At 39.0% G+C, this 23,145-nt stretch overlaps 1 protein-coding gene across 2 annotated transcripts; it reads right to left on the bottom strand.

Moving 5' to 3' along the window:
* Window positions 1-6,828: 6,828 nt before the first annotated feature.
* Window positions 6,829-20,010, bottom strand: LOC104909293 (eyes absent homolog 1). Of its 2 annotated transcripts, none has more exons than XM_019614095.2 (6): window positions 19,901-20,009; window positions 19,548-19,708; window positions 19,259-19,373; window positions 18,846-18,967; window positions 16,824-16,924; window positions 6,829-9,015 (listed from the first exon to the last, which is right to left on the bottom strand). In XM_019614095.2, the coding sequence occupies exons 2-6, from the start codon at window positions 19,615-19,617 to the stop codon at window positions 8,935-8,937; spliced, it is 489 nt and encodes a 162-aa protein (XP_019469640.1). In that variant the 5' UTR covers window positions 19,618-19,708; window positions 19,901-20,009; the 3' UTR covers window positions 6,829-8,934. The 2 variants fall into 2 exon arrangements, with proteins under 2 accessions (XP_019469640.1, XP_031408740.1); XM_031552880.1 differs by lacking the exon at window positions 6,829-9,015 and adding an exon at window positions 9,022-15,577 and having other exon boundaries at window positions 19,901-20,010.
* Window positions 20,011-23,145: the final 3,135 nt, after the last annotated feature.

A 23,145-nucleotide genomic window follows, 5' to 3' on the forward strand; every position in this document is an offset into this window, starting at 1 on the left:
AAAAAAAAAAATAGCAGCATGAAATCAGTATTTTCTCTCATCACCCAGTGGCCCAGCTCAGGACTTGGACTGCTCAACAGGAAGGAGGAAATAACATCAAACCACGTTCTCAAGAAAAAACAAGGTTCAGGAACCAAAAAAAAATCTTCAGAAAAATCTCTGGCTCAGGAATGCCATAGCAATGGTCAGGCTTGTCTAGCTTCTATTTCTAGTGGTTAAAAAAGGCCAATTATTAAGGAAAAATGCCAGTCAACTTTCATGATCTGGTAGTTAAAAATCTACACAGATGCCCATAACTTTTATGGACACTAGCGGATGTCCTAATGTTTTGTAGTAAGCAATTTATATTCAAGTTTTGGTGGAAATTTTGTCTTTGGATTTAATGGAAGTAAATTTTAGCCATCATAAATGAATTCCAGCCCTGCACATCTGCAAGAAAGAAAATTATCAAAAATATTTCAAGAACTTTGATTGTCAAAACTTCTCAGTTGTCATTTAACAAGCACATATGTTAGCCCATTTCCTATGTTAAGCAAGGACAGCCAATGGCAGCAAGCACCTTTCCTCCTAAGAAGATGCTAATATTGTCTCTGTCACCTGTTATTTGCATCCATCTCCTGACTGGGGCTGGGGTTGAATCTGGGCAATTAGAATTGCAAACTCTCATTTCATAAGAATACTGCAGAAGCAGTCCTATGGAACTTACCCATGATGTAGCAGCTGTACTACTGCACTAACCCCTCACGACCCCAAATTAATGACAAGCACCAAATGGCATGGATGTAGATCTTCAATATCTATGACATAGGTGCTCTACTGAATGATTAATGAGAAACATATAGATAATGAATACATAGATAGATTTAAGAGCTGGAACACAAATTAGAGCAAGGTTAATAATCCCTTCTGGGACTATAGCATTTACTGAGGTAAAAGGAAATTATATGATTTTGTTTCTATTCATTTGCTCATCTCTGTACATAGAACTACATTTATTTATTCTGGAGAGGACAAAAAATATTGTTGCATCTGTTTTAGTTCATCCAATGAATTTTGCTGAGAGCAATGAGCACAGCTGTAATTCAACAGCAGGAGTGCATGCTGCAGAGGCAGGAGCCTGGAATTTAATACCAGCTTCTAGGATCCTCTGAATTTTGCATTAAGCAGCTGTACAGAAGCAGAGCATTCTTGCCCCACGAAAACTGTATTGTTCCCTCCCTTCTTTCTTTCACTTTGTATTTAGTTTACATGGCCTTCACATCTCTCCATGGAGAACACACATGCCCACCTGAAAGTTGGGGAGCTGCCACGTACAATACTTAGCTTTGCTGAGCACGAGGCTTTCTGGGGCCAGAGCCCAAGTGATGGTTGGACTGGATAATCTTGAAGGTATTTTCCAACCTTGGTGATTCTATAATTCTATGATTCTATGTGCCTGGGTCATTCTGGGTCAGTTCTTAAACTGGAAGCACTCTATGTTGGGCAGCTCTTCATTCTTTCCTATACCTTGTTTGGGTTATTTTTCCCCAGATTCATTATATAACATTTTAAAGACAAATTCATTCTCTTTCCAGTTGCTGCACATCTCCCCTGTATCGCATCTCCTGTCTCTGCAGTCTCAGTCACCCAGTCCAGCACCATTTCTAGCTTTCATTCATTTCCACATTAGATCTGGCATAGGTTGGCAATGAAGAAAATGAAGTAGTCAAGTTGATCCCTTTGCAAATGCTTCGATTCCTACTTTGGAAAAATAATGCTGCATCTATACATAAGACTGGAAAAACCACAGTGTCAAAGGCCAGTCCAACCCCTCAGGGAGCAGCTGTCAGTGGCCCATGCAGAGGATTTCAAAGAGTGGGTGAAAAATACAAACCAAGCCATGAATAACATCTTGCCATCAAGTAACTGCCAGCAGCGGTGAAACAAAGGAAAGGACAGATTGCATACAACACACTCATGCACTGGGCAGAATTCCACAAGGTGTTAGCTGGCAACATCAGGTGGCTTCTGTTGGAGCTGGCAGTCACATACTTTCCCTTTGGATAAATCCAGATTTTTATTTTTCTTCTGCTGTTATTCTAACACTGTTAACAAGAATTAATACCTAGAAACCAGAAATGGCAATGTAGAATATTAGTACAAGCTGAAAAGTATATTTTTTCCTGTGTATGAGAATATGAAAGCTTTTTTGCACAACTATGAAATGAAACGATGCACAGTTATAAAGATGGACGATTTGGTTGGGCAAATGTAAGAGTTTTATTTATCTCATAGCTCTGCTGGAGAACAAGAGTGAAGGGCTTCTTCTTTCGCAAACCATTTGCTATGAAGTTGGTGGGACAGCAGACTCAGTAACTCACCATTCTAATTTCATGGACATAACCCAGCTTGGAAACATCTGTATTTGTTAAGGAGAGGTTCATGCAATTAGTATACGTTACAAAAGGTTCACACAGTAAGTTATGAATATTAAGGAAAGGTTCACACAGTAGATAGGCTGTGGAGGGGCTTCAGGATACAAACGCACAGATTTCCACATCCTGCTGGGGACTTCCTGGTGAGATTGCACAAGAGCTGAACAGAGGTTACAAGGGACATTGCGAGAGAGAAGTCAGGAGAAGAGTAGAAGTGGCAGCTGTTCAGCCTACCCATCTACAAAGAACGTGGGAAGAGTGGTGCAGGAGTATACCTGTCCCCTATGTGACACAGAGCAACATGTCTCTTTACAACCATTCTCTGCTCACACTGCAGGGCAGAATTCAAGACCCACATGACACAGAGAAGCAGGAATTTGAAGGAAAATGCAAAGGAGAATTTCTAACAGTAATTTTTTGGCTTGCATTTTTGGGTCCTAAGCATGCTTTCCGGACACAAGACATACATCATAATTACTATACTTAATTTCATTTTTTTTTTTTTTGGCACTCACTTACATAGTTTTAATGATTTCGCAGTGTTTTATGCTTAGAACTAAAGCAATTGCAGCGGAACATTTTATCAGTGATCTAAGAAATGGAAACTTCAAGCAGTAATGACATTCCAAAAAGCAGACTCTGATCTTACACTTAACTGCATAATGCAATATCCTTCTACTCTACAGGAATCTCACCTTTTTTGTTAGTTAGCTTGTTTTGTTAAGATTTAAATTGTCTTCATATGGAATTCCTTAAAAATCATTAATTTTCTGAGTGTTGGGAGGCTCAGAAAGCAAAGCCATCAACTTCAGAGGGGTGTTAGCTGCCTATTTCAGTACACTGATTCCCAGAATAATTGAAAACTTGTAGACAGAATTTAACTGTGACCATCCAACTTCCATGGTGGTGCCAAATATATAGAAGCAATTTCTAGCTGATCAGTTTAAGATATTAAGATAAAACATTTAGGCTACACAGCCTTCACTGGTAATGTCAGGTAGTGTTTAACGACAGGCCTCAAAGAGTTTTGGAAGCAAATGTTGGGAGCTAAGCTACACTTGCAATTGCACATTCTTGGCTTAAGATTAATCTGAAATGAGAAGCAGTGACGAAAGGGGATGTCTTTAAAACACTGTGACCATCCACCAGCCTAAACACCAAAACAGAAAGCACATTTTCAGGGGCAGTGCAGGAGCACACCTGAGCAGTGCATCCAGAGAATTGTGGGCTGGACACTGCTTTAAAGACAGCATCCTAATGCCTGACTCTCCGGCAAGGGGGTTTCAGTTTCCAAAATGGTAATGGTAATCACAGAAGATGTCAAATCTAAGAGGATTAACCAAGTTGCAAACTCATCAAATTACAAACACTATTTGTGTTCTCAACTTTTATGTAGCAGAGAAAACTTCTTGAGCCTCCTAAGGACAAACAACTTCCTAAGTAGCAATTTCTGATACCTGGTTAACATAATGGAATGGAGTCCCTCACGTGTGATGGGACTGTAGATCTTGCACTGCCAAAGAACAAGCCACACTGCAGCAAAACCCAAGTAAACATTTATTGTAGGAAAGGAAAAAGATACAAGAAAGGAAAGGAACATGGAGACTGGTAATACTACAGACTTGCTTGTAGCCCATAATCTTTATTTTCAGGCTATTTTCCCCTTCTACAGGATGGAGGAAGTTGCTAAAGGCTAGACACGGAAATAATTTATGTAATTTAAGGTGGGACATAGACAAATGCTGCAATGCAACTCTTCCTTCCAAAATTATCAGATCTATCAGTTCAAGTTCCTTGTAGTTAGTTGTCAGATCTCTTTACAGATGCTCAGTCATAGTTCCCAGCTTGCTCCCATGGCCATTAGAGAGCTTGAAAGTAGTAATTTCTTCTAAATATTCTAAGGGCCCGACCAGGTAATTCCATTTCCTCAGACACCGGTAGGATCAAGTGTCACAGAATCACAGAATCATAAGTGTTGGAAAGGACCTTTGGAGATCATTCAGTCCATCCACCCTACTAAAGCAGGCTGCCTACAGTTGGTTTGAGCAGAAAAGCATCCAGGTGGGTTTTAAATATTTCCAGAGAAGGAGGCTTCACAGCCTCTCTGGGCAGCTTGTTCTAATGCTCTGTCATCTGCAAAGTAAAGCAGTTTTTCCTCATGTTCATACAGAACTTCTTATGTTCAAGTTTCTGCCCACTGACACTTGTCCTGCCACTGAATATTGTCGTAAGAAGCCTTGCCATATCCACCCGATTCCCACGCTTTAGATATTTATAAGCATTGGTAAGACTCCCTCTCAGTCTTCTCTTCTCCAGGCTGACCAGTTCCAGGTCTCTCATACAAGAGATGCTTTGGGACCCTAATATTTCTGTGACCATCCCCTGGACTCTCTCTAGAAGTTCTCTGTCTTTCTTGAACTGAGAAAATCAGAACTGGACCCAGCACTCCAGATGTGGCCTCCCAGGTCAGAGCAGAGGGGGAGAATCACCTCCCTTAACCTGCTGGCCACATTCTTTTTAATGCACTCTAGGGTACCATTGGCCTTCTTGGTCACAAGGGCACACTGCTGGCTTATGGCTGACCTGTTGACCACTACAACACTCCGCTCCTTCTCTGCAGAGCTCCTTTCCAGCATGTCAGGCTTTAACCTTTACTGATGTGTGTGGTCATTCTTCTCCAGATGTAAGACTTGTTCTTGCTGAACCTCATAGAATTTCTTTCTGCCAAGCTCTCCAGGCTGTCCAGCTCTTGCTGAATGGCAGCACACCCTTCTGGTGCATCAGCCACTCCTCCCAGCTTTGTTTCATCAGCAAATTTGCTGAGGGCATTCTATCCCTTCATCCAGGTCACTGATGAAGATTTTGAATATTAAGATGCTGAACCCAGTACCACCCCTGGGGAACACCGATAGCTACAGCCTCCAACTAGACTCTGTGCTGCTGATTACAACTCTCTGAGTTTTGCCAGTCTTCCAGTTATTAATCCACCTCACTGTCCATTCATCTATCCCACACTTTTTAAGCTTACCTACAAGGATGTTATGAGAGACAGTGTCAAAAGCCTTGCTGAAGACAAAGTAGAAAACACCTGCTCGCCCTTCAGCTACCCAGCCAGTCATGACATCACAGAAAACTACAAGATTGGTCAAACATGATTTCCCCTTGGCGAATCTACACTGACTACTCCTGATAACTTTTTTCTCTTCCACATGCTCAGACATGAAATCCAGAATAAGATGTGCCATCACCTTCCTGAGGATGGAGGTGAGGCTGACTGGCTTATAGCTTCCCAGGCACTTGTTCTTGTCCTTTCTGAAGGCAGGAGTGACATAGGCTTTCCTCCAGTCTTCAGGCACCTCTCCCATTCTCCACGACCTTTCAAAGATAACAGCAGTTTACCAATCACTTCTGCCATTTCTCTCAGCACTCGTGGGTGCATCCTGTTAGGGCCTATGGATCTGTGTGGATCTGAATTAGCCTGAACAATCTCTGACATCTCACATCCTCATCAACAAAGAGGAAGTCTTCCTTTTTCCACACTCTCGCTCTTAACTCCACAGACTGGGATTCCCGAGGGTTAGCATTAGTAGTAAAGACCGAAGCAGTGGCATTGAGTAACTCCACCTTTTCAGTATACTTCATGGCAAGGCACATTCAGCAGTGGGCCCACATTTTTCCTAGTGCCCCAGATAACATGGCAGACATCAGTTAATTCTGCAACATGCTGGGAATTGGTGCAAAGAACACCTTTTGGTCACTGCTATTGTAATTAGACAATCAGTTCAAAAGAAAGTTCTGCAGACTTAATCCCCTTTCTCTCTGGAAAGACACAAACCCTGTCTTAACTAAGCCTTGTATTTTCCAGCTTGTGACACTGTCCATCTTTCCCTTTGAAGTTATATTTCAATGTGGCAACAAAACCCAGATCTCATTAGGCAAGAAAGTGGGCACCATTGTCCATCAGCTTCCTTTCAAGTCTCAAATCTTGAATTCCAAAAGATGTACAGGCCTGTAGATTCTCAGAGAGTAGAGACTTGCTACAGCCCTGAGTGCAATGTCTGAATGATCACACTAATTCATTCACGATATGTGAGATCTAGATGACCTAAACAGGCACCGTAGCACCTAACATTCAGGCACTTTCTTTTGCCAGTCACTTAGGCACATGTTTCCAGGACAGCATGCACCAAGTCTGAGTCCTACTACATGTTTCTGACCTTCTTTAGCTCCTCCTCCTGCTGCCCATCAAACTTAGCCTTTTGTAAACTAGAAGCACATATTTTTACACTATTTAGCATCTCAGGTGGGCATAAACAGGTGAAAAACTTGTGTCTTAGGACAGTGAAAAGATGAGAGATGTCTCCTCATTCCAGACCTAGAGACGAGAAATATAATAGATCTGCATACAAGAGAGTTATTTAATATGTTCACAAATCAATTTTATTAATTTAAAACAAAATTAATGAAGAAAAATACTGTACACAATTGTGGACACAACACACTTTTTGTACAATAAGGCCCAGATAAACTGTTTTTTTCAGTCTGCAAGTGACTAAATATAGAAAAGAGATGGGAAAAAAAAAGACAACCAACCTCCATTAATGTCTACTTTGAAGATGCTTACTCGAAGAAAGATCTAGTTACAGTCTTGGTTTTAAAAACTATCCACAATGTGCTTCATGTATATATGTGAGTACTGTGTGAATTCCAGTACTCATACTGGGTAAAGTAAAGCACATGTGAAAGTCTTGGTTGGATAAAAACCTCTTTGTTGGTAATAAAACAATCCACAAACATTTAATTCTAGCAGCAACATGATTCCTCCAATAAGGAATGGTGTTTCTTTGCAGCTACATTGGTGCTTTGTAGCTTTTACAGGTAGTTGTTTCAAGGCTGGTGTTTTTAGCAAAAAAAAAAAAAGGAAAAAAAAAAGAAAAAAAAGAAAGCAAAGCTGGAGAATGAAACAACAAATCCAATGTTCTTTTTATGAAGAGATTTGAATCAAGCAAAGGGAATTGGTACAATTCATGTCAAATAGTAAGACTAACAGTTTATCTGATCAAGTACCTCATGGCCTTCAAGATTAGAAAAGTCACAAGTCACAGACAGACACGGTCTAGGTTTGTCCTGTAAATGGATATAGACAAAAGCAAATTTTAACTCCTTGGCAATAACTATTTCTGTATTTCCATTGCCGGCAATGGATGTTATATCTTAGGAAAATCTGACTCCTGGTGGAAGAGGATTAAAAACCTTAAATGTATATGAGTATCTTGTTCAATTTCTCCAAAATATTACCATTTCTAATTTCTAAAAATAATGATCACAATAATTTCCTTTATTTTTGGATGAGACATAAACTAGTTGGTACTCAGATTCCAGTTTAAGTCATGTCTTAAAATATATTTGTGTTCTCTATTTCTTCATGGAATCTGCTAATTCATTTGTCAGTACTCTAAAAAAGTGTTAAGAGAGCAAACAGAAGACAGCAAAGTACTCCTCTTCGGTTGTGTTTTATCTATACTTCCTTAATGGGGGGAAAGAAAATCTTTTCATAATCAGAATAGATGAGAGAGAAAAAAGGTAGAGAAATAGCTGAAAAGAACAAAACCCAATTCCTATTGACACTTGACATCCATGCTTTTGGTCTTGACAAATTTATCTAAAAAAATCCATTATCTACATATTTATATCCAACGTGTTGACAAGGCACTGCACAACATTTTGTGCACACGTAGCCTCATTCTTCACCAACAAGGCATTACTATCTTTCAATAGCATTTACCTTAACAATATGTAAAAGAATCATTCATTATTACAAATTTACACAAAAATTCTTCCTGTACATGATTGTCTCAGTGATGTACCTATTAGTTTAAATTAGACATATTTTAAACTACTCTGTAATGTGCTAAAATCAAAAGTAGTTGCTGTATCGTAAGGCAAAGGCTTATAATAGCCTTTATTCCTATTACACATATCCTCAGTTATATGATGTCAAAATACAGTCTGTTCATAAATAAGTAAAGATGTACAGAGTACCCTGGGTATGAGAAACCAAAAAGTAAACCTTCTTTAGAAGAAAATTACTCCACTGGTATTTTGAAAAATCTCAGTCTTCATTGTGCAATCAAGTTTGCTGTGTTGAAGAAACGGCGTGTGTCACATTGAAGAGTTTAAAAACTACAAAGCACTTGCAGGTCCTTTTTTCACAGGTATGAACCTTTATTTCCTTTTTCTTCCTTCTCCATTTCTTTTTGGTAGCAAATATAGTAAAGATGAGCTGCTAAAACAGTTGCATGGCTTATTTTTGTTGGACTCGCAGTACCAGAGTCAACAGCTGTTCTGAAGAAAAAGACATGCTCCTCCGTTTACTGAAAGGGCAAGGGTTAAGACCAATTGCAGCTGTACGTCAACATGTTGAAATCACAAAGTTCTGTAGTCCAATGCTGACACAAGACACAGGCATACCGTCCATGGGCAGAAGGAGGCTCTGGGGTTTCAAAGTGCTGCTGAGCTGCTACAAGTACTCCAGTTCCAAGGCATGGTGAAGGGCCATAAGGTCAGAGTGGCTTGAGATCCTCCAAAATGGCATAGCATGCTGTGAACAGCACAGACAACATGTAAAAATAACCCCAAGCAATTTGGTATTCAGACTCACCCATTGTCTTCTGCAAGAACAAGGTAACAGTGTGAGGAGAGAGCAACTCAGAGCTGTTAAAACCTCGAGCTCTTCACACTTATTTCTGATTTCTCTGACACTCGAGCACAAATTGTCAATAATATCAATAATAGCAAACTGATTTGCCAATGGGAAAGACAGGAGATCTTAAGGATCTTAAGAAAAACAGACTGCAACATTTTGAGAAAGAAACTGCTTTTTTTCTAGGAAAAAAAAATTAAGAAAACTGTTCCATACATGAAGCAGGTGGGTAGTTTGAGGAAAAGAATAGAACTTAGTTAAAAATATATTAAAAAAAAAAGGAAGTAATATTTACCATCAAAACATATTTGTTATTTGGAAAACTTTCCCTGGCAGGTGAGTTACAAACAAAGGAAAGATGATTCAGAATAGCTCATATGTTGCTCACATCACTTTGAAAGGAATTTTATCCTGGTGGTTTGTATAACATTGCTCATTGTTAGCACTGATCTTAAAACGTATTTTCCATATGGGACAATTTTAAAATAAAATCATATTTTTTCCTATTAACTGTAATAAGATCTCAGTCTGGAGCACAAGCATACATGCAAAGAACCTGAAGGAACCTAAAAACCACAACTACCAGGAAAAAGTACACATTACCTCATCCATGAAGGGTAAAAATCTGATTAAGAATACTTGCTATCTCTATAATGTAAAACAACAATTAAACTGTCAGCAAGACTTTTCACACAAATACAAATAGATAACCATCAGCTTTCTTCAGGAAATTTTCTGTCAATTTCATGGGAAAATAGTTTCAACGCAACAATATTTTGAAGGCTAAACATGACCGTGTTCATCATCTCATTGGGTCAGCTTGTGTCTGACATCTTTAGGAGGCAATTTACTATCACAATAGCTTCTGGAATCCCCAAGCATTTTATTAACAGCTTCTCAGGAACTGTTTTCTTTATTCTACTTCAGTACTTCCTGCGCAAATTCCTAATTCTATTTAAATCGGCAGCAAAACTACATCTCTTCTGATCATCATTGCTATGCTGAGCCCCCTTTTTCATTCAGGCCTTCATTCTCAAGGAGTTAGAGAACAATTCTGAAAACAATATAAAAGCACAATGTGAAACCCTCTGTTTCCAGGTACACATTTACTGTAAACCCTGCATATCTGTGTAATACCTATTCCATCAATCCAACACCTTAGCACAGAGCTGGCGATAAATTCATCCCGAGAGCTCAGGTAAACCGGTCTGTATATAAATAATAATTATTTTTAGGAGGACAACGCTGCAATCCAGATAACACTGTGATGATGAACTGAGTTTGACGTGGGGAATAAAGCACAGATTTTAGAAGAAATGGAAGTGGCTAAGTAGTGGCAAGTCTCTCTGATGTCAAAAAGCAGCCATTAAGGACGAATCAACTGCTGCACTTGTAAGAGGCAGAGGAGATGAGGCTGGAATAGTATTAATCAGCTAGACTTGGCTAAAAAGTGGTGCAGGACACACACAGTAGCACAGCAAGGAATCTGGAAAATGCACACCAAATAAAGGACAGACGTTAGCAAAAAGAGCTGCACAATAAGAGGGACTGCAGAGTGATGGAGGTGTCCATATTTCAGTGTTTTCATTTCAGAACAGCTTTAGTCCACTGTTATGGAAAATATACCTACTAGCAGTTGGAGAGCATTTGGTAAGCACCTCTTGTTTAGTTCTGTCCAAAAGAGATCAATTTTTTGTCCTAAAACAGATTTTAGCCAAAGCAGAGTAAAGGGGACAGTCTCCTTCCTTCAGGTCAGGTATTACTACTTTCCAGCTCAAATCTTTCCTAAAAAATTCATTTCTTGCATCGTGCTCAGTAAATGTATGAACAATTTCAAATAGAAATAAAATCTCCTGTTTTCATTTTGTTTTCTGGGCTCTCCTAAAGCTTCTGTGTTCCTATCTGTTCTTTAGGCTGCAAGATCAGAATTTAACATCTGACAGGGACATTACATCAAGGACAAACAGGCACGGTTTCTGCTTGCGGCTGATCCAAGCTGTGCTTGCCAACTGAGAGCACTCAGTTTTGCTGTCTCCATTTTTGCGTGGTTGCAGCTTCCCTCTCCTTGCCCAGGTGCAAAGCAGCAGCTATCTGCTCTTTCTGTCAGCTTGGAATCAGCTCTGCCTCAACCACCGGCTCAGAGAGGAGTAAACAGCATACCTAAGTGTGGTGCAGGGTTTGGTGGACACCTGCCCTTGAGTAGTGTCTCTGCAGAAGCCAAGAGTCAATGACATGGAAGCCCTCCAAGGACATACAGCAAACTAATGAATAGGGAGAATTGTAGTAATAAATTCTTGGCTTCCAGCTCCCCACCTCATGCAGCTCCTCCAGCATTATACTGCTTCCCTAGTAACAACCTCAGCACCACAGAGCGTACACACACCAGGCGTCAGGGTTAGTTAAAGACCCTGATTGTTTTCACAGAAGGTTTGCTTCTGCTAAATCAAATCACAGTGATTCTTGCTATGATGCCCATATGCAATATCAAGTTTTGGATTACTCTCAGCTGTTTATGGTCAGAGTTTAAAACAAAAACTTTAAATGATCATTATATTGGCTGTATCTTTGCAACTCTGAAATTCACTTAAGAGTCCTCTGCTTTATTTATATCTGTTAAAGGAATATACCTCCACTTAATCTATTCGGTTATAGCAGCGAGACGTGGAATGAGAGCCTGGAGAGTCCCATGAAAACAAAGAGGTTGTGTAACTCTCAGGATTATAATTATTTTAATTTCTCCTGCGTATAGGTCAAAGGACCAGCCGTACACTCCCAAGAAATGAAACACGCCAGGAACGCAGCGGCTGCATGGGGACTGGAATCTGCATAGGCGCTCCGTGCATGGGGCCCATGTGGCTGATTCAGATCTCTATCAGTCTGACCCTACGGCACAGACTTCATAGCTAAGAGGAGGGGAAACAAACCTGATACAGATCTATATATAGCTACATGCATGCATTTGTGTGTGTATATGCAGCCTCACACACGTATGTGTCCATATATATGCATGTTTGTTTACTGGGCATATACAATAGTTTTCACTTTATCTGATGTAATAAATGACTGTACAAAATGGTCAAGCAAAACCTTATACATAATTCCTGTTTTGGCGTTGCCCTGCTTATCCACAAGCAATGTCAACAGTGAGACAGAGACTCATTTTTTTTCTTACAAAATGATCAGACAAGAGTTTCAATGGATATACATTTACTAAAAATTGCCTTTAGAAAGCCCTCACTGCCAACACTTAGCACACACATCCTAATATGTGTCTTCTACTCTGAGCACACCAAAAAATGCTAATATATCATAGACTGATGCTCGAGAACAGATGACCAACACTAACCACTAACAAACAGCAGCCTAGCTGGATGCATTATGAACTAAAGAAACTGTCAGAGAGCTTTTCTTATTGCTTATAGGGGGAATGAATGGCTAGGCTGGCAGTAAAGCAAGGCTTTTGTGCACTATTTCACTGTGTTCCAAGTAAATACCAAACTTTTGTCTATTAAAAAGCATGAATTGTGTTGTAGGTGTTTAATAATGTGACACTTGGCAATAAATAAAGCTATGAACATTTCAATTCTATTTTTAAATTAAGTACGGTGGCAGAAGGTTCACTTTGCGCTTGTTTGGCTTAAGCAAGAAAAGTTAAATTATTCACTTAGTATATCTAGTAATTATAAAATTATTCAATAACCTAAAATACTAAGGTATCTAAATTTTGAACTAGAGGCAGTATTATTTTCGCTAAAAGAACAAAACTCCAAGTATTCACCAAAATAAACAGAGCACTTCAATAAATGCAGAAAACAAAATCATTTTTTGACTAAGTAACACTGGAAACTGCAGGCTATCCTTCCCTTAAATGAATTCATATTTCTAGAGAAATCTCACTCCTGAGATTTGCGACATATTTGAACTGAAAACTCATAAGTTTCTGTCATCTTTCACAGTATTTTTGTTGTGTTTCTGCCAGATTTTGCTAAGTGGTCGCCTTTACTTCCTACCCAAACCTAAGCAGCACAGTGTGACTGCGAGCTTTAAAGCAGTTGCAGACTGGATAGCCATTTATATTCTATTTATTGCTCTGTGAAGATTTATGATTTTTCCTCACAATTTCCCTCCAAAGCTGAATGACCATTTCTCCCGACAAAGGGAGAAACTGATTTGCCCAGGCTCTCCTGAATCACCTGATGTAAAATCCATCTCCTCCACGAAGAGACGCTCCTCCTTTTGTCTCATCTTGCAAATCAGAAATACTTTGCAAGATTCTCCCAAGTAGGAAACCTCAGGAGTTTGTTTTTTTTTTCCTGCCTTATGAATATTTCCCAACAAAAAACTCAAGACAATGGAGTTTCTGGCAAAGAAACCCAGGAACTGATTCTGCATATGTCACCACAGAGGCATGCAGACACACAGGGAAGGAGGCAGCCCCATGCCCGGGCTTGCTGCAGGCACGTGCCCCCACAGCACCCAGCCCTGAGCACTCCTTGCCTCTCCTCTCTTTTCCCTCTCCCCTCCTCTCCCTCTTCTCTAAAGGTAGCAACCTCGACATGAACTCTGCTGCTGTGGCTGCCCTGCCTCCTGAAACCATCCAGAAGGGTACGATTTCTCCTCAGCCTGTAATGCAAACGGCCTAAGGATTTTAATTGTCTTATATTCTGCAGGAAGTGACAGCTAAGGCAAGGTGTTGATACCATGGCTTGTCCCGTGTTACATGAAACATAAGAGTGTGCTGTTTCCTGAGTGTGCTGTATTTATTTCCATCGATCAGGAGAGGCATTTTACAAAATACCAATCTCTCCTCAACACATTTTTGAAAAGAGCAGTGACCTTTTAACCTGTATGGAAAAGAATGTATCATCGAATTTTTACTATAATGATAATAAAAAAAGACTTAAAACACATCTTTTTTCTTCTGTTGTATTGACTCAGGCTTTTCAACAGTAAAAAACCTTGTCTCGTGATGAAGCAACTGGCTAAATTATTAGTAAGTTATTTTAATAACGAATCTCAACTTTATGATCTCCTAGGCTTGAAGTTCAGCTCTTTTCACTGAAGGAGTAGAAAAAAATGAATTAGATTTGAATTTATACAGTCATTTAAATATACTTTTTACGAACTGTACTTAAGCAGTGAAGGGCTATTTAAATTTTAAAGAAGGGTGTACTGTCCATGTTCTATGTAAAAAAAAGTACATACACTAAGGGCTTCTCCACAAGTCAACCTTCTGCAGCAAAGTACAGTACAAAGGAATGACATAAACACTGTCCCTGCCTTGACAATACCACAGAATCACAAAATTGTAAAGGTTGAAAAGATCACTAAGATCACCTAGTCCAACCGTTAGCCTATCACCACCATGCCAGTAAACCATGCCCCTCAGTGCCACATCTATACTCTTCTTGAACACCTTCAGAGACGATGGCTCCATCACTTCCTTGGGCAGCCTGTTCCAATGCCTCACTACTCTGTCTGAGAAGAAAGTTTTGCTAATATCCAACCTGAATCTCCCCTGGTACAAGCTGAGGTCATTACCTCTTGTTCTGTCACTAGGTATCTGGAAGAAGAGTCCAACCCCCAGTGCACTGCAGCCTTCTTTCAGGCAGTTGTAAAGAGTGACAAGGTCTCCCTGAGCCTCTTCTTCTCCACACCTAAGCCACTCCCCTTAAGACTCGCATTGCAGACCCTTCACCAACTTTGTTGCCCTTCCCTGGGCACACTCCAGAGCCTCAATGTCTTTCCAGTAATGAGGGGCCCAAAACTGAATATGCTGATAGGAAGGAAGCTATTATGTGAGAGGATAAGCAAGGCAATGAGACACTTAAGACAGTTTTGGCTGATGGGCTTCACATTTTCTGTGGGAATAGTCTCAATTTTGCTTGTAAACACTCTACAAAAGGTATATGCTTGTACAGTTTTCTAATACAGCAGTACTACTCATGCATTAGACAGGGCATATGTCTTTGAAGTGAAGTACAATATACTCTATGGCACACTCCTGTGCCTATTCCTCCCTATAATGCTAAAAAAACAACCTGAGGAGCAGTCAAACAACAATGCACCATCTGAACTGAGATTAGCTCCAAGTACTCTGTGATTTTCGCTCTGACACTATGCAAGGACAAAACCAAGGATCAAGTCCCGCTTTCACAGCTTGCAATGGGGGAGCTCTTTTTAGGAGGAGCAAGGAGCAGGACAAGAGTCACAGAGACATTTCCTTTAATCAAATTAATAGTTTTTGCAGAAAGGCGAGGTTGCTGGTGTACTTAACTGACTTCTCTGGAATTGTTTTAAAGAACAGTTTAATCCAGAGCCTAATCTAGCATGCTTTAAATCTACATTTCTTCAAATAAGAAAGAATATACAGAAGCAATGGCACAAAGGAACTTTCTGTGCTGCTACACCTCTTAGCAGCTGGAAGGGCTTTCTCCTATGCTTTTCTGAATCGTGTTTCCTGTTGAAAAAACGCAGTGAATTAGATAATGTTACCAAAAGGACCAGCCCTGCCATTATCACATATGACACTATTTCACCAAGCAACAGAAAAGGAACAAAGAAGATTTTTTTTTTTTTCCCCTCCTGATCTTAAATGCAGCTTTTAAAATGTAATCATTTACAGTGGGAAAACATTTCTCTGCAAAGATGAAAGGCATTTCTGAAGGAAAAAGAAGCAAACTGTTCCCGTCCGCCTGCCAAAGGGAATATGAAACTGATGCTCTGCAAAGTGCTGGGATGAGCCGGGAACCTGCCTGAAGTGCTTCAGGGGCACAAACCCCTGCTTTCAGAAGCAAAACCAGTTGGTAGTGCATCTGGTAAAATGTCATCTGAGCTAATTAGTTTTAGCCAATCTAGTAACAGTGGAAACAGATATAGAAGCACCACAGAGATATTTCTGTACTAAAAGTGAACTTGTGTCAAAGCTATTTACCTTTAAAGGGAAGAAGTAAGTGAAATGCTCATTTTCCTGCTCTTTCTCTGATTGCTCAAATAGCCAAAATTATGCCTTTTTCCTTCGAGTAAAGACTCTGTATCTGCCTCTCTTCTGGTAGATGAGCAAGGCTATTATTTGCCAGCGGGAAGTTTTGCTTTCTATGGATCTTACTCCACACTGGAAAAAAAAATTATTTTTCCCCCTCTCTCCCGGAGGCAGGGAAAAAAATAATAAATAGACATGCAAATTGCATCCTCTGCTCAATTTACTGAGGTTATAAATGCAGGATAAGACATGAGTATTTACCTGAATACAGAGTCCAAGTTATGGTCCCACAAGAAAACTGTTAAACTACTCCAGACCTACATGCATATTCAAGGTGTGACATATATGTATTTCATCCGGTCAAATTTCACACTGCCTTTGATCAGTAAGAATCACCATTTTTTGCTTATATTCATAACATCCGATGTGGTATTTTGGGATGCCAATGAAAACAGAACTATTAGTTCTTGGCACAAAATCCAGGACCCATTTTCTGGCTCCTTTCTGAAATAAGCCAAATATACATAGCTAGCATAATGTGTCTTTTGGAGAACAGCAGGGCACATCATTATCTAGTTTTATGCAGCTTTCTACCAGATATGATCAAAACATTATATTTCATAAAGCAAAAATACTAAAATCAAATGCCAGTACACACTGTTGCATATGTAAGAAAGGACAATTTTACTTTCAGAGTCTTGAAATCTTGAAAAAGGGCCATTACCTTTTTAGCGCCTTGCTCTTCTTCGACACCATCTCCTATAACCACATACACTACTTTTCTTCCAAATCTTTGAATTATTCGCTCAAAACAACTTTCCTTTCCTGAAGAAAAAACAAAACAAAACAAACAAAAAAAACTAAAAAGGGTAAGTAGTGAGGAGATATCACCAAATTACTTATTATATTAGCCTGGACCTCCCCAACACTTCAATACATAATTATTTCAAGAGAACAAAGAGCCTCTCCTGCAGGATGGTGCACCCAGGCTTATTGCAGCTTTCTTCCTGCCAGAACAGCTGACAGGCAGCCTTCAAATCTGCTCTGAAAGGTCATTTAATGCACACGACATGGTAGATGTAGCGTACCACAGGTCTGCAGTATCACCTTTCTCGTCTCCTACACTAATCTGAGACATGTTTTGGAGGGGATTCCCCCACCAGGAGAACTCTGAGTAGAAATTCTAGCTTTTTCTCTGCAACCTGTGACAAGATTAATCACAGCTCCTGAAACAGTAGTATCCTGACTTAGGAGGTCACAAAAAAGATTTAGGTTTAAATGCCTGTAATCCAATACGTGGTCAAGGTCCTTGATCCTGCACTGGGATCCATTAACGTAGCTCATTACTTCAGTGCACAGACCTATGGAAATGATCCCAGTTCTGTACAGTGTTTCAGGCATCGATACTGGGAAGCCAGAATGTAAGTAAATGCCTACAAGTCGAGTTTCCTTAAATGCTATCAATCTGAAAGATCACATCAGCCTAGCCAAAATGCACGCTTACCTGTGTACCTACTGCATGTCTAGACCAAAAACAGGAAAAGTTGTGTTTTTCGAAGTAATTATTTCAGCTACAGGACAATACCAGCATAAGAGCAAATAGATTGGAAATATTAAAAAGATTTCTGGTCAGCAGAGAAACCACACTACTCAATGACACCCTTTAACATTAGCGCCAGGCATAAAGAACCTGCAACACTAACTAGGTTAAAACAGTGCTGGAAAATCATGGATCGTGCCACATTACAAAAATCTCCTGATTTCCTGTGACAGTCAGTGACTGAAGAACAGTATTCCAAAAGTACTCATTGCTCTGTATACTTAAAGTTATAAGTGAATATTTACTACAATGCTTCAGTTAAAATGTGTATTTGAAGTATTAAAAGCTCTAACTCACAAAGTTTCAATAGTCAGGTAGAGCGATATTTCCATCCCAGAAATGGTTTTAAATCTTTTACAGTAATGCTTTCAAATTTCTATATAAAATGCTCAACCAAGGTATTTAAAAAAAAACCAAACCAAAACAACAACAAAACCGAACAAAAATAACCCACCATTATTTCTTGGCCATTTGAGCTTCCTGTATTACAGATACTTAAGAACACATGAAAAATGTTTTCATGTTGCCAACAATTTTGAGGGAATCTGAGACAGAACAGATACGTCATAATCATGTTAAAAATTACAAGCACCATTGCCATCTGGTACCATGTATTTCTACATATTCAGAATAACATCTTTTATATTGAACCAGAAAACAGAAATAAACATTTGCCTGGCTGAAGCTTATTGCAGTCAGTATGAATAAACTTAAATAATTACATTCTGCAGCAAAACATTCTTGTTTCTGGTAAGCTGTTTACCAAAATTTGCTCCAGAACACATGAAAATGAATGCAGCCAGGTCTGCCTTTACAGAATTACTTGTGTTAACCCGAGGTGACTGCATGGGTCTCTACTGACAGCCTACCACAAAAACCTACATTGCTACATACGCTCACAGTTTTGAGAAAATGTGTCACAAAATGATTATATTTCCTCCTAACAGAGGCTGCATCTGTGTTTATGGAGCTATATGAGGTTCTTTGCAAAGCGCTTTTATGATGTCTTAGCATGAAATGTCCTGAGATACAACATTAACCTGTATGCTTCTAAATATATATTCAAGAATGTGGACTACAATTGCTTTTTATTTAGACTTACTTTTATTGTTTCAAATATAGCACAACATTATAAAAATAGCTCACCTATTTTAGTTGCACTGTAAATATTCTCTATGGGAAATACAACCCCTAATCCATACAACAAGACTTTTGCCAGAGCTGGAATTAGCTGTGTAGTTGTTACAAGGATATTCACACAATTTGTCCTGTGGAACAGAAAACAGAAAACAGAAATATCCTTTTTAACAAACCAAAGCAAAACAAGAAAAATCTTATCCCTCCCATCAGAACCCTTCACTATTATTATTGACACTTCTCAAAGAAAGTTACTACTCTCTGCATTACAGGAGAGCAAGGTACAGAACATCATGGTCAGATCAGAACAGGGAATGAAAAGAAGGTCTCCCATAGCAGCATTATGTCCACGAGACCAGGAAACCTCTTCTAAATCAAGAGCAAACATCCTTACGTTCTGTAACTACCCCGTCCATACTCACCTTGAATGAATAAGGGTGAGTGCTTTCAGTGCAAGTGTTAACCAAGAATCCGTCAAAGCTTCAATTTCTGCTCTTAGTTGTAGCCAAGCCTCTCTTTTTGCTGGACCAAGAAGACCTGCAGAGTAGATAAGGGCATGTCTGCACCGAAATTAAGTGACATTCGGTTGTTTTCCTTTGCTTTCATTAGTCCAGATACAACTTCCCATACAGTGCAAAAAACAACAACATAAAACTCCTTCCTTTTTACTGGTTCTCATTTATATCTGTTATATGCTTTATAGTCACTTGCCTCCAACATTGTTTTTGTAGGTATTATATATTTCTTTTACTCGTCTGTAGCGGAATGCCAATTTTCTCATCCAATCCACTCCTCCACGCACCCCTGTCGCGAGGCACAAATTAGCGCTGGTGGCAGCTGCGGGAAAGCCATCCGTTCCAAAGTTATAGGTGCTATTTGGAGATAAGAAAACCCCCAAATTAACAAAAAACAACAGGCTACATTCAGCCACCAGCTACTCACTGCTAGGTTGGAAAGGCTAAAATAGCTAAGACAACAATGTGCTACATAGCACTACAGCAGTTATCGCTTTCCCAGGGAGAAGCATGCAAAGCAACATTTTATCTTTTTCAGTTCTCTCGTACCTTAAGTCTTGACCATTGTCATCCGAAGACACGTCATCAATGTGAACCTGGTCGCATTCCTAAGGCGACAGAAAGACTTTAGGATTTTCTTGATCTTGCAAATCTTAAAAAAAAAATCTATTAAAAAAATGTGAACGGTCTATTCATCAGGGATATTTTTAATTGTGGAAATCAGTAGATGGCAGTCTTGTTAAAACAACTATTTTACCTATTCCTTGCACTCATTTCTTAGTATGAACGCATACCATCATTAGCTACTACTGTTAAACGGCTTTCCAAAAACACGTTTTTGTGTTTAGAAAGGAAAGTGGTTAAAAACAATTAGCATATGTGTTCTATAAACGTTCTTGTAGCCTTTCAGGTACCTTAAAACATCATGCTGCTCAAAGCTGATTCAGTCAGTGCATAAGTGTAACTGAAACCAGACATTTTGGTAAATGTAACATATTAGAAAAATTAAACCTGATGCTAACCGCCAATGAAATTATGACCTCTGATTGCTGTTGAGCCACACACCAACACAGCCTGAGGCCAGTGTTTCAGAGGAGCGCAGACGAAAAATCTGTTCCTAGTTTGCCATTCATTTGAGAGTTGTGAGTTTCCTTCTCTCTCTTTGGTCTTAGTGCATGAAAGCAGTATGCAAAGATGAAGAAAATCCAAACAGAAATAGAGAGATCAAACTATCTTTCTTCAGTGACTTGTATGCAAACTAACACGGTACATTTATAATTAGCTTTGTCCATCACTAAATTAAAAATCATAATGTATATTGTTTATGCAATAAAAACATAGCTATTAACGGTTTCAACATTTGGCAGGAAAACAAACAGACTTCTGGCACTGTAGATCAATCTCAATTCAATGCTTGAAACAATAATGGATTTGAGTTACTTTAATAATTTCCTCTTCTCTCACTTAATGTGAAATCCTATAACAAACATAATCTATTTTAAATATGAAAATATTGCAATCCTTTATTTTTGTGTTACTGCTTTCCTCTGAACAAATTTTTCTCTCTCTATGGATTTGTGAGGAAGGGAGGGAAGACAGAAGTGGAAAGAAACTCAAACCAGCTGTTCCCTAACAGAATTAAAATCATGACCCTCAACCCTTTTTTTAAAACATCTATTTTCCAGCCAACCCTCTCCCAGCAAGCAGCAAGCTCCAAGGAGGAAAAGACTTTGACCTTGTAACCTTCTCCTCCTCTCCTGAGGTCAACAACCTCAGATAAGAAAAAAGCTGAAGAAATCTATTTAGCCTCACATGATGGCTGTGATTTCTAGATTTTTAAAAACATGGGTTTAGGAAAAATACACCAGAAACTTTTCAAATGATTTAGAAGAGCCATGTGTGGTCTTTTGCACATCTACAACTTATTCTAATGCACACTCTTGGGTACTTTATGCATAAATAGCTCATGCCAGATAAAGAGGTAAAAGCAACCATCACAGGAAAGACAGCAGCACATTTGGTCATATTTAACCACCATACCATGAATTTCCTTCAAAGGCAGACCAAATGCACTAGATGCACAGATACAGCTGAAATTACAAGTGTGAACATATGTTGCAAGCTTTGAAAAGCAACTTAGCTACAGAAATTCAAAAGCTTCTTCAGCAAGCTCTCAAATTCACAGAAACTACTTTTTTAAAATTTAAAACTGAAAGGAGTTTCCCATTGAAATGCTTGTGAAGAATTCAAGTGTGAACTGAGAATAAGCAAATGAAGACACACCTTCCTGAGTCTGTGAGTTTTCCATTTTAGTTTCTCTTCCTCTGCTCACTGACTAATCTATGGCTCCATGCATAGTTGTCAATGTGGCAGTGAAAATTATCAAGTCAATAGCCTCCTCTCTCAGTATGGAAATGAATGACAACTGGAAAAAGTTGCTGGAGGATTCAAAATAGAAATTTTGGAAAAAGAGACAATTTCTTTTTTTAGCAACCACAAAACGAAAGGAAGAAGATCATCTTAAAAGCAAATCTGAAAGAAGGAATAATTCTACAAACTCAACTATCTAAGGTAAAGATAGGAGAAGAAAGGATGAAACCATTATATCTTAGATCCCACAGTCAGAGGTGGCCTGAGGACCTGGATACAAGGTCACGGGACCATCACAAACACTTGGACACCTTTCTCCTTTCATCTAACCATCTACTCAGCAGGTAGAAAATGAGAACTAAAATGATCCATTAAAAACAGAAATCATAGTGAAAGAAAGAGGGATTTTGGAGAGACAAACCTGGAAAAGAAATCAAAACCAAAAAATGGTGGTGTAAAAGCAAAGAAACTATCAAGAAAGTAAGCAAAGTGAAGAAAAGGTCATAAACATCACAAATTTCAGGTGAAACATTGCATATAATGGAAAGGAATAGTATCCTCCTGTCAATAGTCAAAGAAGAAGAAAAGTCAAGCCTTGCAGGGAAAGAATACAAAGCACAAGAGATAAGCATTATAATTTGGACAAGACCGAAGACAAATCTGACTGACACTATGTTACAACTAAAGGATGGTCAAAAACAATGCGCAACTGGTTTTGCTCCTCTTGAATGGCAGGACACAGCTTTCAGGCTGTGAGATCTGAGTGCCAGGTATTTTTTCCACTCTGTCTAGCTGACTTGGACTTTGGGTTGGTGAGTGATGAATGCATTTCTAAACCCCTGAGCACAGGAAGGAAAAAACTACCATTTAATAACTATTCTTTTAGCAGGGAAGTTATTTAGCAATAACTCTTCAAATTAGCCAATTACTTGTCCGTTGTTAATTGATCTGTCCCATCTTTCCTTTTCAACACCTTGTGTTTGCTTTCATCTGCTTTCTTTGTTCAGAGCATTTTGTTCTTGAGCAAAAACAACTACCTGAGACACTGTCCAATTCTCTGGTTAGGTGCAAATGTTACTCCTGCATCCAACATTTTAAAACAGTAGTTCACTCAATATGCATCATAATCAGGGGTATGCTAAAATGAAGTTTTACACTGACCAACAGATAAAAAAAATTCCAAAAAGTTCGTTTTTGCAAAAATCTATCATTCTACATGTGAGATAATAAAAATAAAAAGACTCACAAAATCTTTGTTTACTACCTCCAAAACCTTCTTTGATGGGAACCAGTTTAGGACTAAACTAGGTCTACCATTTTAAACTTTTACAGATATACTTAATATTTTTGTAAGATTTTCATAGGAAATATAGTACTGGTATTCGCCCTTCAGTTTCTCTGGCAAAGTTATTTCTGAAATTAAT

The sequence above is a fragment of the Meleagris gallopavo genome, chromosome 3, assembly GCF_000146605.3.
Source record: "Meleagris gallopavo isolate NT-WF06-2002-E0010 breed Aviagen turkey brand Nicholas breeding stock chromosome 3, Turkey_5.1, whole genome shotgun sequence".
NCBI classification, from domain to species: domain Eukaryota; kingdom Metazoa; phylum Chordata; class Aves; order Galliformes; family Phasianidae; genus Meleagris; species Meleagris gallopavo.